At 44.7% G+C, this 17,856-nt stretch overlaps 1 protein-coding gene across 3 annotated transcripts in view; it reads right to left on the bottom strand.

The window, feature by feature from the left end:
* Positions 1–17,856, bottom strand: part of PRKAG3 (protein kinase AMP-activated non-catalytic subunit gamma 3) — a 52,713-nt gene that overhangs the window by 1,124 nt on the left and 33,733 nt on the right. For 2 of the 3 annotated variants that reach the window (XR_003942892.1, XR_003942893.1), the window contains exons 8-12: positions 16,685–16,811; positions 11,728–11,893; positions 9,031–9,068; positions 5,987–6,133; positions 1,347–1,520 (exon numbers count right to left, since the gene is read on the bottom strand). Coding sequence is in view for 1 of the 3 variants with exons in the window: in XM_030210332.1 (XP_030066192.1) it covers positions 1,427–1,520; positions 5,987–6,133; positions 9,031–9,068; positions 11,728–11,893; positions 16,685–16,811 (572 nt within the window). In the remaining 2 variants the exon portion in view is untranslated. The remainder of the gene's footprint in view (positions 1–1,346; positions 1,521–5,986; positions 6,134–9,030; positions 9,069–11,727; positions 11,894–16,684; positions 16,812–17,856) is intronic. The other variant, XM_030210332.1, reaches the window with a different exon arrangement.

A 17,856-nucleotide genomic window follows, 5' to 3' on the forward strand; every position in this document is an offset into this window, starting at 1 on the left:
ATATCTGCTATCCTGGGCCCGACTGCTTGTATGAATCGTGTGGCTATAATGAGTGGGTCTGGCCCAGGATAGCAGCAGAGGAGGAGGAGGGGGTGAGGGGAGAAGTTCTAGGGGAAAGAGGCTGGAGAAAGCTGGGGGAGCTATGATGCAAGGTTGGGGTGAGAGCAAGTTCAGGTGTGTGCAAGGGGACGGGAGCCAGAGTGAGCTGGATATATGCTGCAGGGGAGGGGAGGAATGGGGGAAAAGAATCAGAGGCTAGAGACAGTGTGCCTGGAGTGGGGAGAAAGGAGAGTTGGGGGTATGTGCCTGAGGGGAGGGAGATGTTGGGTACAGACAGCACTGTGGGTTGTGCTAGGAGTTAGGGAAAGAGAATGGAGGGGGGGATAATGGTTAGGGAGACAGAACTGTGGAGGGCAGAGAGGGTACCAGAGGATAGGAAGGGAAAGGGAAACAGAGAGAGAGCTGGGAAGTGTCCACTCTGGAGAAGGGGTAGAGAAAAACGGGGCTGAACCTACCAGGGGATAGGAGAGAGCATGGGAAGTGGAAACTTGAAGAGTGATATTTCTGGAAACAATTGAGCTAAGGAAGGAGAAAAGCCGGGTGGGGGGGGGGGGGGGGGACGGAGGAAAAGATTTCAGGCGTGGGAGGAGTGTCAGGATATGACAGGAGAATTCTGTACAAAAAGATTACAAATAAAGATGGTCTTTTACGTAGGTGCGCTGGCGTTTTTAGTGCACGTTAAAAATAGGCGCACGCTAAACGCTAAAGATGCCCATAGGAATGCATTGGCGTCTTTACAGTTTAGCGTGCACTTATTTTTAACGAACGCTAAAAACGCCAGCACACCTACACAAAAGACCCCCAAAGTATACAGAATTGTAAAATATTGTATGTCCGGGAAAGGATATGGCCTCATGCTGAGAACCAGGAACGCCAGAGTTCAAATTCCATATCCATCACTGACTTTCCCTGTAACCTTGTGCAGGTCACTTTATCCCTCACTGCCTCGGGTACACTCTTAGATGGTGAGATCTTTGGGGAAGAGGATATACCACTGTATAGCACTTTTTTGTTGCTTAGTGGGTTGATACTGTGGGCTCAGAGGGAGCTCTTTGTTTCCTTGGGGTGAGGCTAAAGCGGCAGATGCAGAAAGAAATCTGTTTGGGGTGGGGTCTTCTTGGAACAGCATTGTGGGGTCAGAGGGGACTTCTTTGCTTGGTGGGTTGACACTGGGGGTTCAGAGAGGGGTTCTCTGCTTGCTGGAGTGATACTACAGAATCAGAGGGAGCAGTACAGCTTCAGGAAAAGCAGCAGATGGAGAAGAGAGTGAATGAGGAAGATCCTACCTGAGCTGGAGAGGAGAGAACGGAGAGGGGAGTGATGAGAAACCAAGCTTCACGGGGTTAAGAGTTAAGTGCATCGATACCTGCTGGAGACAGCACTAGAGCCTGCAAGATGTCAGACAGCGACACAATCCCTATTGGGCAGTGGTCTTCATCCACCAGGACCAAGCGATGAACCTGCAAAGAAAAGATCAGAGGGGTGAGGGCTGGGACAGAGAATAGCAGAAGAGAAGAGAGGGAAAGGAAGAGATGAAGAGACAAGGATGAGGGAAAAGAGAAGAAGAGAGGAAAGCTGAGGAAATGAGAAAAGGAAAGAGGAGGCATAGAAAAGGCAATTGTGAGGTCAGAAGGAAGAGGAGGAGAGGGAAGGGTTCAGCCTGGTGAAAGATATGAGGTCAGAAAGAGAGTCGTACCAAATGAATAGAGTGGCTGGTGCACAGAGAAACCAGTGCCCGAGGGAGAGAGGAGAAGAAGGTCCATGACCAATACAACTGGGTTCATGTATGACAGATGAAAGAGGGGTGGGTGCATGTCCGTTGCCCCCTACCCCACAAGTCCAAGTATTTAACAAAATGATGCCTGATAAACACACACCTGGGAAGACATAGAAGGGCATTTTCGATATGATGTCTAAGTCCTTCATTGGACGTTTTGCACAAAAGATCTAAAATCCAAATAGGAAAGAAGATCATTTTCGAAAAAGAAAAACGTCTATCTTTTTTTTTTTTTCGAAAATACTGTTTCGAACAAGGTTTTGTGCTTTGGACAGTTTGTTTTTTGGTCCATTTTCGGAAAAAAAAAAAAAAAAAAACAATAAGTGTAAAACATAGAGATTTATGTTATTGGGATGTAGGAGGAGCTAGCATTTTTAGTAGATTGGTCCCCCAGACATCCCAGGAGAGCACCTTAGCGGCCACTTCTGTGTACTTCATAAAAATGCTCCCAGGTGCCCATCTCACCTTTCCTCTCTTATCTTGTCCCCTGAGCCCTCCAAACCCACCCAAAATACACTGTATACCACTACAATAGCCCTTATGGGTGAAGGTGGCACCTATATATGTGGGTACAGTAGGATTTTGGTGACTTTGGGAGGGGTCACAGTTTCCACCACAAGTGTGACAGGTACAGGAAGATAGGGACCCAGGTCCCCCAGTCCATAGTGCACTGCACTGACCACTACACAACTCCAGGGACCTGCAGGCTGCTCTAATAGACCTGACTTTAACATCTAAGGATGTCTTTGAGGCTGGTAAGTGATATTTTTATTCACATGTGTGGGGGTTGAGAGGGGAGTCATCCATGATTCCCTCCAGTGGTCATTTAGGGCACCTTTTTGTACCTTATTTATTCTGAAAACAGTTGTAGACCAAAATGTCTTAGTTTTAGTCCTGGACATTTTGATGTTCTATTATGGCTGATGTACATCTACAGATGTACTGGCCTCTCAACTTAAAATGGCAAGTGTTTGGCCTGTCTTGAAAAGCTCTGCCTTGGACACCTTACATCCTACCTCTTATCGGCCAATCTCTAGCCCTCCTTTGTTTGTGAAGCTTCTTGAGCAAGTGGCCCTCCACCAACTTCAGACTTGATTTTCAACATCATGGCTTCTATCCATTTCATGGTATTGAAATCCTAATTGATTGTGTTGTTGGATACCTTCTTTAAGGGCTTGGAACCACCTTGTATGGCATTGCCTTTACTCTCTCTTGATGTCACTGCATCCTTTGATTCTCTCAATCATGATATGTTGCTGCATCAACTTCATTCTGTGGGCCTGGGAGAGACTGTTTAACCCTTTCTTTTCTTCTTGTTTGACTAATCACCAACAGCAGGTTTGTAAAGGGGTGTTGGCGTCTTCATGGTGCTCTACCAACCGTGGTAGAGCACCATGGTTTTTTTCATCATTTTTATGCAGATGACATTTTATTGTCCTGGGGGAGGGGTCCTTGTAGTGACTAGCTCTTTGATAGTTTTGGTGCTGTTGTTTCTTAGCTGAACTGTCATGGTTTGATGGTAAAGAGGGGCATTTTAGAAAGGGAATTCAACTCAGAATATGGACGTCCAAGCCTGGACATCCATCTCATATGTATTTTAGAACAGAATACAGCCTGATCTAAAATGCATGGGAGATGGTCGTCCATGTCCAAGAAATGTCCAGCATGAACGTCCATTATACAAACTGAAACGTCCAAATTATGAATGGGAGAAAACAAGGGACACGAACGCTTGTGTGGCAGCAAAGGAATGTCCATCTTATAAAAGGCCCACATAGAGGGGTAGCCTAATGGTTAGAGCAGTGGGCTGAGAATCAGAGATCCCAGGTTCAAATGCCCTTCAGCTGTTTGTAATTTTTGTTTTAATTGTGAGCCCCCCAGGAACAAAAAATTACCTATGGAATCTGAAGGTACACCATGTCAACAGCCTTCAGGATTGCAGGTGTCATATATTCAGGTACAGTAGGTATTTTTCTGTCCCTGGAGTGCTCACTAAAAGAAGAAGAAGTAGTGGGATTTGAACCTGGGTCCCTTGGCTCTCAGTCTACTGCACTAACCATTAGGCTAGTCCTCAGATTTGCTGCTGCTCTGTTAAGAATGTCTATAACACCTGAAGCTAACATAGTGCCTGGTATCCCTTGCCAGTTTCACACTCAGGGGCGAGGGAGGTAGACAGCAACCACTGAGGGATTAAGACAATGTTGTGTCTTAATCCTTCCAGTGGACAGCTGCTCAATCAGAGCATCTTTCCATAACTTGGACATGACACGTGCCAGTTCTAAATAATGGCGTCCATCTTGCTAGACTTGGACATTCCTCCCCCTTTTGTAATTGGAGTTGGACATCCATATTTTGGGCCCCCTCTAGACCCACCCACACCTCACCCAGACCATGCCCCCTCGCCATATAGACGTACTGCAGTGTTAGATGACCATACCATGTCTTTGTAAAATTGGGATCTGGACATCCGTGCAATGTGGACGTCTAAATGCCAGTTTTCAGATGTTCAAAACAAGAATGGAGCTTCTATAATAACCACCAATTGTCATAAAACTGAGGCCTTCTTTGTGACATGAGAAAACATGTTTGTTCTTCTTCCTGTTGTTTGTATAGCTGACGTGGTCATTTCTGTGGGTTTGAAATTAGAGTACCTTGGTGTTTTGCTGAATACATACTTGACTTTCATAGTAACATAGTAGATGATGGCAGATAAAGACCTGTAAGGCCCCATCCAGTCTGCCCAACAAGATAAACTCATAGCATAAGGTATGATGTGATACTGCATATGTATACTCGATCTTGAGTTGTCCTTGCCATTTTCAGGGCACAGATCGTAGACGTCCGCCTGGCACTGGCCTTGTTCTCCAGTTACTTTCCGTTCACGTTACCATTTGCAATCAAAAACTAATTAAAGTGGACATTTCGAATGTGTAATGATTATACATTCTCCACCACCGCCAACTCCAGGCTCCGCTCATTCTGCCTCGCCTCACCCTATGCTTGGAACAACCTTCCTGAGCACTTACGCCAAGCCCCCTCCCTGCCCGTCTTCAAGTCTTTGCTTAAAGCCCACCTCTTCAATGCTGCGTTCGGCACCTAACCCTTACCGTTCAGTGAATCCAGACTGCCCCAATTTGACTGCCCCTATCGGACCGACCGTTCACTTGTCTATTAGATTGTAAGCTCTTTGAGCAGGGACTGTCTCTCTTTGTTAAATTGTACAGCGCTGCGTAACCCTAGTAGCGCTCTAGAAATGTTAAATAGTAGTAGTATACAGATGGCCCTTAGTGGTCTGTGGTGGTCCTAGTGGGAAGGATGAGCACATTACACTATGAAAAAAAACTTTTTGTATCATTGTTTTGAATAATTGATATCAACTGCCTGTATGACTTTTTCAAGGCTTTTTACACTCTGTAGAATTATATTTTTAGAGAGCAGACAGTGAACAATGTATGAGTGTGAATACATTTACAAGGCACTGCTCCTCTCCTTATATGAGACGGCTTTAGTGGTGCTCCCTCTCTGATAAACATACATATCCGTGGTCTTAATCTAGCAACGGAGTAGATTGATCAACAGAACACTTCCAAAAAGCCAAGGAAACGTGATGTAAAAAAATATATCTTTTAATAACAAATGAAATAGGACTTGACATGGCACCATGTTTCGGCAACAATTACTGCCTCAGGAGTCTTTAGAAAGACTACTGATTGGTGCAACGGAAGATAGATGACTTTATAATAAAGTGCAGTCGGTAATCGCCGAGTAAGGTCATCTATCTTGTATTGCGCAAATCACTAGTATTGCTAAAAACTCCTGAGGCAGGCATTGTTGCCGAAACACAGTGCCGTGTTGAGTCCTATTTCATTTATTATTAAAAGATTTTTTTTTTTTACATCACGTCTCCTTGGCTTTTTGGAAATGTCCTGTTGATCACGCTACTCCTTTGTTGCTGCATTGATGTAGTGGATCCAGTTTCTCCACCTTGGTGGTTGCTTCTTAGTCTTAATCTATCATCCGGCCCTCACCCTCCAGTATTCGCAGATGGCAGTTCTGTGCAACACTTTACTATAATCAGGACTGTCTATCCTCCAACCATTCTGTTCGTGAAGGACTCAGCAGGAGGGGGTAATAAGCTGCCTTGGGTACCTGCTCTTTGGCAATGCGATCAATAACCACTTCCAGGGTCTCGTGTGGGTAACACTTTAAGACACCCTCCAAACACAGAGTGCGCTGCCTCAGAGCTTCCTTCACACTCAGCTCCAGGTTATTATAGCTCTTCTGGGCAGCCAAGTGCTGAAAAGAAGAAAAAATATTAGGGACCAGAAGATGTTACACATGGCAATAAAGTATTTTTGTGATAGCACACTGGGTGTGGCACACTGTAGTGTGGTACTTTTGTGGTAATACACTATAATATGGTATTTCTGTGGTGGCACCCTATAGTGTGGTACTTCTGTGGTGGCACCCTGTAGTGTGGTATTTCTGTGGTAGTAAAATATAGTGTGATATTTCTGTGGTGGTACCCTACTGGTATTTCTGTGGTAGTACTCTGTAGCATGGTATTTCTGTGGTGGCACCCTATAGTGTGGTACTTCTGTGGTGGCACCCTGTAGTGTGGTATTTCTGTGGTAGTAAAATATAGTGTGATATTTCTGTGGTGGTACCCTACTGGTATTTCTGTGGTAGTACTTTGTATCATGGTATTTCTGTGGTGGCATCCTGTACTGTGGTACTTCTGTGGTGGCACCCTGTAGTGTGGTATTTCTGTGGTAATACACTATAATATGGTATTTCTGTGGTGGCACCCTATAGTGTGGTACTTCTGTGGTAGTAAAATATAGTGTGATATTTCTGTGGTGGTACCCTACTGGTATTTCTGTGGTAGTGCTTTGTATCATGGTATTTCTGTGGTGGCATCCTGTAGTGTGGTATTTCTGTGACAAATTGCAGGAGGATTTTGGAAGACTGAAAGACTGGACATCCAAATAGCAGATAATATGGATAAGTGCAAAGTGAAGCATATAGGAAATAATAATTCAAATTAAAGCTATTTGATGATAGGTTCCACATTAAGAGTCACCACCCTGGAAAAGTATCTCAGCGTCATCGTGGTCCCTCTTCACAAAAATGGTGAGAGAGAAGAAGTGGGAAACTACATGCTAATAAGCCTTGCCTTAATGGTTGGAAAAGTAATGGAGGTGCTGCTGAAGGAAAGGATTGTGAACTTTCTAAAATTCAACAGGTTAAAAGACTCGAGGCAACGTGATTTTACCAAGGGAAGATCGTGCTAAATGTATCTACTTGATCTCTTTGGATGACCAGAGAACTGGACAGAGGACACGCACTGGACGTAGTCTACCTGGATTTCAGCAAAGCCTTTGAAGTGGCTCCTTAGAGGAGACTCCTGAAGAAACCGAGGAGAAGTTAGGACCTAAGGTCACCACCTGGACTAGAAACTGAGTGTGGCGGAAAATAGATTCATTCAGAGGAAAGGAAAATGAATAGTGGAGGGCCTCAGAGGTTGGTACTGGAGCCAGTTCTGTTCACATATATATTTTCTATATCTTTATGAGTGACTTCACTGAGGGTTAGAAAGTAAAGCTTGCTTTTTTGTAGATAATATGATGATTTGCAACATTGTGGACACCCCGGAGGGAGTGGACAACATGAGAAGTGATGTACAAAAATTGGAAGAACGGTCTAATATCTGACAGTTAAAATTGAATGCAAAGAAGTGCTGAGTGATGCACTTGGGATGTAGAAATTCAAAGGAATTCTGTGTGGAGGGGGCTGAGAAGCTGCTACGCATGCACTAGGAGAGGGCAGTGGCGTAGCCACAGATGGGCCTGGGTGGGCCAGGGCCCACCCACTTAGGGTTCAGGCCCACCCAACAGTAGCACACGTTTAGTGGTAGCTGGTGGGGATCCCCAGCTCCACCAGCTGAAGACCTCCCCCTGATGGTAATGAAAACGCTACTCTCCTTGATACTGTCACCTGCGCATGCTCAGTCTTCAGCGCATGCCTGCTGCAGACTGCCAAGGTGGAAAGGAGATATATTTTTTGTTTTGGTGGTGTGGGGGAGGGGGGTGAACACTTGGTGCCCACCCACTTCTTGCCTAGGCCCACCTAAAATCTGTTGTCTGGCTACGCCCCTGGGAGAGGGGCCATGGAGGTGATAGTGTCCAAGAGTCTCAAGGTGGTGGGCAAAGCCAAAAGGAGGCTGGACTATATGGGCATATAACCAGCAGAAGAAATGAGGTGTTAATGCTCTTGTACAGCACGAAAAATAAAAAGGAAAAAACTAATCAACAAAACCAGCAGCAAGCAGAAAACAGGAGTGGAAGTCACCAAGAAACCCAAGTCCTCAAGATAACCAGTAAAAAATATATAAAAAGTATTTATTCTTCAGTTAAAAAACTTAGAAATATGTTCATCTATTCTGCATACAGGCAAATACCCAACACGGGCCGTGTTTCAGCACATCGGCCTTCATCAGGGTTCTCATAGAGAAAACAAAACATACATAGAAAAAGATGATTATAATACATCCATCCGATTATTATTTACAATAATGGTGAAAGATAGAAAAATTTGTTTAAGTATAACCACTGACAGGGGCGGTGCGTGTTTTGATTAACTACTTTCATAGCCAATGAGGAAACGAAAGAAGACAGGAAAATGCGGGACTGAGATCCAGCTGATACACTTTCTTGCAGTGTTAACCAGGGCTTTTTTTTGAGGGTACTGAGTACTGGCACCTTTTCCACTGTTTGCTAAACTTGACCCATGGTTCTCGTATTTTAATGAAAGAGCTCAGGTTCTACATACAAATTCTGCCTTGTCATAGATTCTATGACTGGTCGCAGGGGTCCTGGCTATTATAGGGTGGGTCCCTCAATGATCACTCCACCCCTGAAGGGTGGCCTGGCATTTGAGTACCAGCACCTTTTTTGCTAGACAAAATGCACTGGTGTTAACATGGTGACAACTGTGGGCAATCAGCGGTATATCAAATAAAAGAAAAAAAGAACAAGTCAAAAAACAAGCTACCTGCGAGTTCAGGAAAAAAAAACGCAACTTCAAAAAATAACAAGCCCAGAAGGGCGATTCTTATGTTCTTAATCTTTGACATTTTTACTATTCTATTCTGTTTGGTAATTGTGATGGAAGTTTCTTATACATATACTTACAATCACATCAAACCTGGAGTACAGGCCCACGACTTTCCCTACAAAAGAAAACACAGGAGGTCCATGCATCAGGTATCTTCTGCTAAACAGCCTGATCCCAACCCATCCAGCGTCCCTCTCATTCCTCCGGTTTTCCCCAAAATGCAACCTTGTGTCACTCATCCAGAGCTGCCTCCTCATCCAGCCACTTTCACTCTCCCCAGACGTCTTCTCTGTCTCTCTCTCTCTCTTCGCATAAGGGTAGAGCAGATACACCTCACACTCACATGGGATCATTTTTATGACGTCATTCTCATATGCGTTGCCACATTTGCACTAAAATGGTCTCTTACGAAATACTGACCAGTGTAGAGGTAAGTGTGATGACATGATGGCATGTACTTTGCCTGTGGGCATGAAGAGCGGTGGACTTTGGGTACAGCTTGGACTGAATTTCCAAGTACAAGTGCAAATGTCCTCACCTCCAGGGGAGGGCGGGATTTCTGCTACTTACACACAGGCGCCTATTATGACTTTATACTAATAGCTGCCCTCTTAAAGCAGGACACTCACACGAGGCAATTCTCTAACCTAAGCACTAACATTTACGTGTATGTTGCGTGTGTAAATGTTTAGAATACTATAATTTATTTATTTTATTTGTTACATTTGTATCCCACATTTTCCCACCTATTTGCAGGCTCAACGTGGCTTACATAGTGCCGGAGATGCAATTGCAGACTCCAGTGTAAACAAATACAAAGTGAGGTTATGACAAAGTAATGATCAGGTGTGATAAATACATTGGGGGTCATAAGAGGAAGAGTTAGGTTGTGTCCAGTACGAACTTTTATATTGTTGTGTTGCAGGGTTAAGGCATTTAGGTTGGATCGTTGGGGTATGCCTTTTCGAACAGGTTAGTCTTTAGGAGTTTCCGGAAGTTTAGGTGATCGTATGTTGTTTTCACGGCGATTGGTAGTGCGTTCCATAGTTGCGTGCTTATATAAGAGAAACTGGATGCATAGGTTGATTTGTATTTGAGTCCTTTGCAGCTTGGATGGTGGAAATTTAGGTATGTTCGTGTTGATTTTGTTGTGTTTCTGGTTGGTAGGTCTATGAGGTCTGTCATGTATCCTGGGGCATTGCGGTTGGGAGTGGATTTTAATAGTTAACTGGGGCAGGTATCCAATTTACAGTGAGTCTTAGAGAACCTATTAAGCGCTTAGTTGACTGTTTTAGCAGTGAGGGGAGCGAAGCTTGTCCAGAGTCTGTCCGCTGGGTATTCACCGGGGATTGGGTCCAGACACTCGATGAAGTTTTCGATGCCAGTGATGGTTTGAGGTAGCGTGTTGCGTAGGTTTACTATTTTTTCATGGAAGTATTTGTCAAGTTTGTCTGCAGGTGGTATGTCTATATTGGTTGCGGTGACCAAGGTGATGTCTAGTAGTTTGTTCACAAGTTGGTATAATTTTTTTGTGTCTTTGTAGTCAGGCCCTATTTTGGTTTTGTAGTATAGCCTTTTGGCCTGTCTTATTGCGTATTTGTATTTTCTTTGTATTTGTTTTCATGTGTTTTTGTGTATCTTTTGCTTTTTTCCATGCTTGTTCAAGTTTCCTGGATTGTGTTTTTAGTGCGTGTGCACACTTACACGTGTAAGTGCTAACACGCCAGTGAAGCACTAGTCTGCAAATACTCACTTAACCTACATAATACGCATTAGCAAGGGGGACATACACAGGGGCAGAGCATGGGTGAGATACAGGTGTGGCTCCACTTTACATTACACGGGGACCTGCTGCAATGTACAATGGCTCTATGGCGCTGATACCTGATTATGCTAGTTTTCCATAACCCAGTCCTGGGGACACACCCAGTCAGTCAGGTTATCAGGATCCCACAATGAAATGCATGCACTACTTGTATCCTATGCAAATCTCTCATGCATATTCATTGTGGGTATCCTGAAAACCTGACTGACTGGGTGTGTCCCCAGGACTAGGTTGAGAACCCCTTCTATAATACATAGCAGGGGCGTAGCTAGGTGGGGCCATGGGGGCATGGGCCCCCACAGATTTAGCCCTGCCCCCCTCTATTTTCGACCCCCCGCGCCACTTTTGATCCCCCCTCCCGCTGCCGCCACCGAAGACCCTTCCCCAGCCAAAGTCTTCTTCAGCGCTGGTCTCCGGCGCCTTCGCTGATCTGTTTCTGTGAGTCCTGACTCCTGAAATCCTGCGTGCGTGCAGAAACAGATCAGTGAAGGCGCCAGAGACCGGCGCTGAAGAAGACTTGAGCTGGTGGGGGTTGGGGACCCCTGCCAGCAAAGGTACCAGGCGGCAGCAGCGGTGGGGGAGGGTCGGCGGTGATAGCAGCGGGAGGAGGGATCGAAAGTGGTGGGGGTCGGTGATGGGAGGGGGGATTGGCGGCTGGGGGAGGCGGGCTAAACTGTGCCATCCCCACCTCGGGCTCTGGACCCTCCTCCCGCCGAGGTCTGGCTACGCCCCTGGTACATAGGTACCTGTTTTCCTTTATAGGATAAGCTCCCACTGTGTGCCCTGTTACAGAATTAACCCCACAGGGTCAGGCCTAGCTCCATTTTCCTTCCGTTTTCTGCCATCCTTTGCCTCATCCCTTTTTCCAGCAGACAGGGATTAAAGGTTTCTCTTCCTCTTGTGCTAGGTCAGGGGCAGGATGAGAGACTGGGAGGTAGCTCTACACTACCTGCCTCGTTGACAACAGGCAGCGCTGACACTCTGCGGTCCACAAAAATCTCGAGGGCGGTGTACACAGAAGAGTTCTCCTGGATCAGTGCCACGTCTCGGAAGGTACCAATGCCCAGTTGATGGACTGTTTTCTGGAGAAAACGTGGTCTGGGGAGCATCGCACCCTAATTAGTGAAGAAAAACATAAGTCTGGTGCTTTCCGTTCAGGGGCTTTGCCCCAATACTCTCTACCTCAGGGGTGGGCAACCTCCAAGTTTATTAAAGGCTTCTACCCCGCCTATCAAGTAATATCTGTGCATGTTACAATACTTCTACTACTACTACTACTTATCACTTCTATAGCGCTACAAGGCATACGCAGCGCTGTACACCATACATGAAAAGACAGTCCCTGCTCAAAGAGCTCACAATCTAAATAGGACAGGCAAACAGACAGAACAACTCTGCAGCTCCTCAATACCTCTCCACTCTCATCTCTCCCTACATTCCTCCCCGGGAACTCCGTTCACTGAGTAAACCTCTCTTATCTGCACCATTCTCCTCCACCGCTAACTCCAGACTCCGTTCCTTTTATCTTGCTGCACCATATGCCTGGAATAGACTTCCTGAGCCGGTACGTCAAGCTCCATCTCTGGCCGTCTTCAAATCTAAGCTAAAAGCCCACCTTTTTGATGCTGCTTTTAACTCCTAACCCTTATTCACTTGTTCAGAACCCTTATTTTATCATCCTCACTTTAATATTCCCTTATCTCTTGTTTGTCCTGTTTGTCTGTCCTAATTAGATTGTAAGCTCTGTTGAGCAGGGACTGTCTCTTCATGTTCAAGTGTACAGCACTGCGTACGTCTAGTAGCGCTATAGAAATGACTAGTAGTAGTAGTCTTTGGGATTCTGGAATGTTGCTACTCTTTAGGATTCTACACAGAATCTTGCTACTCTTTGGGATTCCGGAATCTTTGCTAGTCTTTGGGATTCCGGAATCTTTGCTACTCTTTGGGATTCTAGAATCTTGCTACTTTTTGGGATTCCGGAATCTTGCTACTCTTTGTCCTTATCCCTTATTTGTCCTGTTTGTCTGTCCTAATTAGATTGTAAGCTCTGTCGAGCAGGGACTGTCTCTTCATGTTCAAGTGTACAGCGCTGCCTACGTCTAGTAGCGCTACAGAAATGATAAGTAGTAGTAGTAGTGGAAGAACAACTAAGAGGTAAGGGAATTAAAGGTGGGGATAAAAGAGTACAGGGCAAGTGAGTAGTGGTTAGGAAAGTACAATAGAAAGTCCAATAAAAACTGCCTGTGAGGGAGGGCCACAACCCAGTTGGGTTTTCAGGATTTTTACAATAAATATGCATAAGGTCTATTAGCATACAATGCAGGCAGTTCATGCAAAGAGATCTCATGCATATTCATTAACACCTATTCACTAATGGGCTATATTAAATCCTTTAAATAACTGTGCACAATAGTATTAATATATAAACCTCAAACAGTTATGCTTAATGTTCTTTTATTACTTAATACAAAAGTGTATCATCTATGTTTCCTCAAAATATCCTACATACATACTCTTTCATTCTTCATTCATACTAATTTACACATTGAGAATACTAAACTACCCTCCCAGTCCATTAATCAATGCAGCTCAAATATACTTTCCAGTCCGTGGTACACCCCTTGATTCAAATTATATGACCCCCTTGATACGAAGTCTTAATAACTCCAAATGGTTACTCCTTCATACGTCACTTAAATTCTGTAGTAGCTTGATACATTTGTAATCCCAAATGTTTTTCCCACGTGTTTTTTGTTGAAATATAGCTTATTCGTTTATTTATGCCTTGAAAAGTTCTGTTATTCACCGGATCCTTGGTCGAATAGCACACACAGTTCAACAGGTTCCCAATTTAGTGTATAATCAATCCATCCAAATTATAAAGACACCCAGACCCTACACACACTGCGTTTCGCTGTTAAAGCGACATCAGGAGTCGGGTTCAATTGGTGGATATTCACCATTCATGGATGCAGGACGGGCAGAAACTCAACCATCCACAAGCATTCCTGCTCAGCGAAAAAAGGCCGGTGCATGAACATTAAGCATAACTGTTTGAGGTTTATATATTAATGCATATTCATTAGGGAAATCTTGAAAGCCTGACTGGGTTGCAGCCCTAGAGGACCGAGGTTGCCCACCCCTGCGCTACCTGCTTTTACCACTTGGCATTGTAGATTTGTAGCACAAAAATAATTTCAAATAAATAAACGTATTACCTCACCTCCGATCCTCTTCACCCTTCCTGTGTACTCTGCCTCTTCTCAGCAAATCTTCAAACCTCTACTGCTCATTCCCCTTGTCCACATACTCTCTGCCTCCTCACAACACACGCCAAAACCTCCATTGCTCATACCTCTTTCTTTGATACCTTCCTCCTCCTCTCATGACACCCCCTAAACCTCTCCCTCTCATTCTCCAAACACTCTCTGCCTCTTCTCAGCACAGCCTGTTATTTCAATGTTTTTAATGCTCCAATTGTCTGTTGCCTACATTCAGGTTATGTCTTGGGAGAATCCTAACGAATAAACGAAAAAAGAATCCAACCACTGCAACATAGAACTGTTCTTATCCCCCTACAGTCCTAACAGCACTGTATTTTAAATAAAATCATTTATCTTTGTTCCTCTCTGTGGCATGCAGTAACCTCGGAAGGGGCTGGGTTGAGGGTACTGTGAATCCGTGTGATCCAAAGGAGAAGGCTGGGTTCTGCTGAGCAGGGCCACCGAGAGACTGAGCCGTGCCCGGGGCAGGGCTGCCACTGTTGTTCCCCCCCCCCCCCCCCCAAAAGGATCACCTCACTGTGACTCCCCCCCCCAGGTTGCAACTCCACATACCTTGACTGGCAGGGGTCCCTTATGCTCTTATGTAAGGTCACAGGGGAGCTTCATCTGCTTTCCCCAGTGCGATAAATAATAAAAATCCATCTCTCTTTTGTGATGGCGGATGAAAACAATGACATTCTTATCTCAAAGGAAGTGAAAGAGAAGGAGATCTCTCCAAAGTCTGAATGGATTCATTGGGTCTTCTAAAACCTCTGTAGGTTGTTGTGCTCTGGTCAATGACAGAGCGGTTTGACATCTTTATATTGCTTCAGTTTCGCCGTCACAAGCAGCAAGTTGGTGATTCATGGCCTGCTTGCTGTTAAATAGTCTCAGCATTTAGCCTGTATCCTTTTCAGCTCATTACATGCTCCTGTTTTTCATGAATCATGCAGTTATTTATTTATTTATTTATTTATTTTTATTTCAGTATTTATAACACCTAGACCTAAGTGTTTTACAATTTTCTTTTTCGGGTATTAGGGAATCATCATAAGTACATAAGTATTGCCATACTGGGAAAGACCAAAGGTCCATCGAGCCCAGCATCCTGTTTCCAATAGTGGCCAATTCAGGTCACAAATACCCGGCAAGATCCCAAAAATGTACCAAACATTTTATACTGCTTATCCCAGAAATAGTGGATTTTCCCCAAGTCCATTTAATAACGGTCTATGGACTTTTCCTTTAGGAAGCTGTCCAAACCTTTTTAAAACTCCGCTAAGCTAACCGCCTTTACCACATTCTCTGGCAACGAATTCCAGAGTTTAATTACACGTTGAGTGAAGAAATATTTTCTCCGATTCATTTTAAACTTACTACATTGTAGCTTCATCGCATGCCCCCTAGTCCTACTATTTTTGGAAAGCGTGAACAGATGCTTCACATCTACCCGTTCAACTCCACTCATTATTTTATAGACCTCTATCATATCTCCCGTCAGCCACCTTTTCTCCAACACCTTGGTTGGTTCAGATTGTGCCACTGAACTTTCTGAGGGTAAAGTAATTAATATCAATGATGCAAGGAAGTATTTAATAGGGTGAGCCTTTTGGAGTCTACCGAGGTGAATGCGTTGAGAAACAGGGGGATGAAATAGGGAGAAGATCTTCCAGTGAGAAGATTCCCAGGTCGTCAACTTGATATTCCACCTTTCTGTGTTTACAATCAAAGTGGTTTACATATTACATACAGGTACTTACGTACTTTGTACCTGGGGCAATGGAAGGTTAAGTGACTTGCCCAGAGTAACAAGGAGCCATCATGTGATGTGCGACAATCCAAGTGATTCCAAGTCTAACAGCACCTACCCATGGCTAGGCCACTCTACTCATGCAGAGTATCAACTGAGGTGGGGAACTGCCTCATGGGGCAGCCAGCACAACATGGCGGGGATCGGGCTTCATGAAGGCAGGTAGCAGCTCTCGGCTGCAATGATTGACTACTCCCGGCCCCAGAACCACTTGTGCACTCCACATCCATCAGCAAGGGGGGGGCAACTGGGCCTGGATGATCTGACCATCCCCTCAATACCCCCTTTTATGGCTTACCCCTGCTGTCTCGCCTATTTGACGCATTTTCCTGAGTGCCCAATGCTGGGACTCCGACTTCTTGCTCCATTCCATCGCATTGATGACCATGTCATGGGGGCAGCAAGGAGCTGTCTATTCGTCACCGGGGCAAGAAGCTCACCCTCTATCAAACGGTAGCTTATACTTGGAAGTGCAGTACTGGCCAGTATGCTTCTCTCGTCCGAGCCCTCAGGGACAGAGAGGGTTCTTCCAGTAATCTCTTGCTTTTAAGCCCATGCCTCCAGCACCTCCCTTCCCAACAAGGAGCCCTACTTTGGAGCAACAACTCTTTTCTGGCCTCCAGGGCTCCCTGCCTGTTTCCAGTTTATCCTCCCCCTGCCTGGGCATGGGCATACAGGTGCACAACGCCATGTTAAGGTCGGCTTCATGCTCTGCAGCCCTCCACCTTATTACAAAGAGGGGGATGAGATAGGGAGGCATTAAAATCTAGAGGTAAATGAAGGGTGAAGTGGGTGTTACTCTAAGAAATAAGGGACCAATGACAGATACTTACAAAGATATGCAGGAATTTTAGGAGTCGTTTGTGGGTGAGGATATGTAAGACGTTGCCTGAAGCTGGATCCATCACAGGGAGCCGATGAATCTTATTCTTGATCAGGGAATACACAGCATCAAAAAGGCTGGAAAAGAGAGCGTGAGAGTGTCAATGAAACTGGAGGACCAGCTGCTGCACCCACTAACCATCTCCAAGGTCGCAATTTTCAGTAAGTTACCTATCTGCAAATTTATAGAGATGGATCTGATGGGCAATTTTCAAAGAAAAGCAACACGAGTAGCTTTACTTTGAGAATTCACTTAAGCGGATATAAGTCTGTATGAACTTCCTTTCTCTGCAGATAGATCTGAACTTTGCTGGGTCAACCTATTGCAATGCTCTCTTTATGGGGATTCATGAAAAATAGCACTTTAGACTGTAGTGGGGGGGGGGGGGGGGGGGAGAACATTTGGTGCCCACCCACTTCTTGCCTAGGCCCACCCAAAATCTGTTGTCTGGCTACGCCCCTGGTTGGGGGCATTATTTTTTTCTTAAATATCCATGTAAGTGTGGGGTTAAATAGAAATCTGTTAAGTATATTTTCTTTTTACCAGTCCAGTTCACCCCTTTTTTTTCAGCTGCGCATCATCCTGTTGCATCAGTGACTTTGATCCCCAATGTGGCAGCAGAGATAGAAGGTCCCTGGTAGTGAATCCTTGTCTTCCTTTTCTTAGGATTGGAATCGTGATTTAGTTGATAATTGTAATTTTTCTTCTTTCTCATGTTCTTTCTTGGCTTCTCCCCAATTTTCTGGACTAAAGCACATTAATATACCCTGCTATTTCCTTTTATGTTTTGGGGGGTCTGTGGGGGAGGGGTGTTTTGTTTTAGATCTTTTCTGAAACTTTGCACTTTTATGTACAAGCAATGTAATACCTGGTTATTGATATGTTGACAATTTGCATTAAAAATTAAAAATAAAGTTCATAGGATACGTTACCCCAAGAATACCCAACTGCAACCCTGAAGGGATGCATACCAATGAGATTTTCAGGAATGCTATTACTACTACTACTAATCACTTCTATAGCACCACTAGATGAACACAGCATATGCAGGTACTGAGGAGTAGCCTAGTGGTTAGTGCAGCGGACTCTGATCCTGGGGAACTGGGTTCAATTCCTACTGCA

The sequence above is a fragment of the Microcaecilia unicolor genome, chromosome 7 (assembly GCF_901765095.1).
Source record: "Microcaecilia unicolor chromosome 7, aMicUni1.1, whole genome shotgun sequence".
Classification (NCBI taxonomy): domain Eukaryota; kingdom Metazoa; phylum Chordata; class Amphibia; order Gymnophiona; family Siphonopidae; genus Microcaecilia; species Microcaecilia unicolor.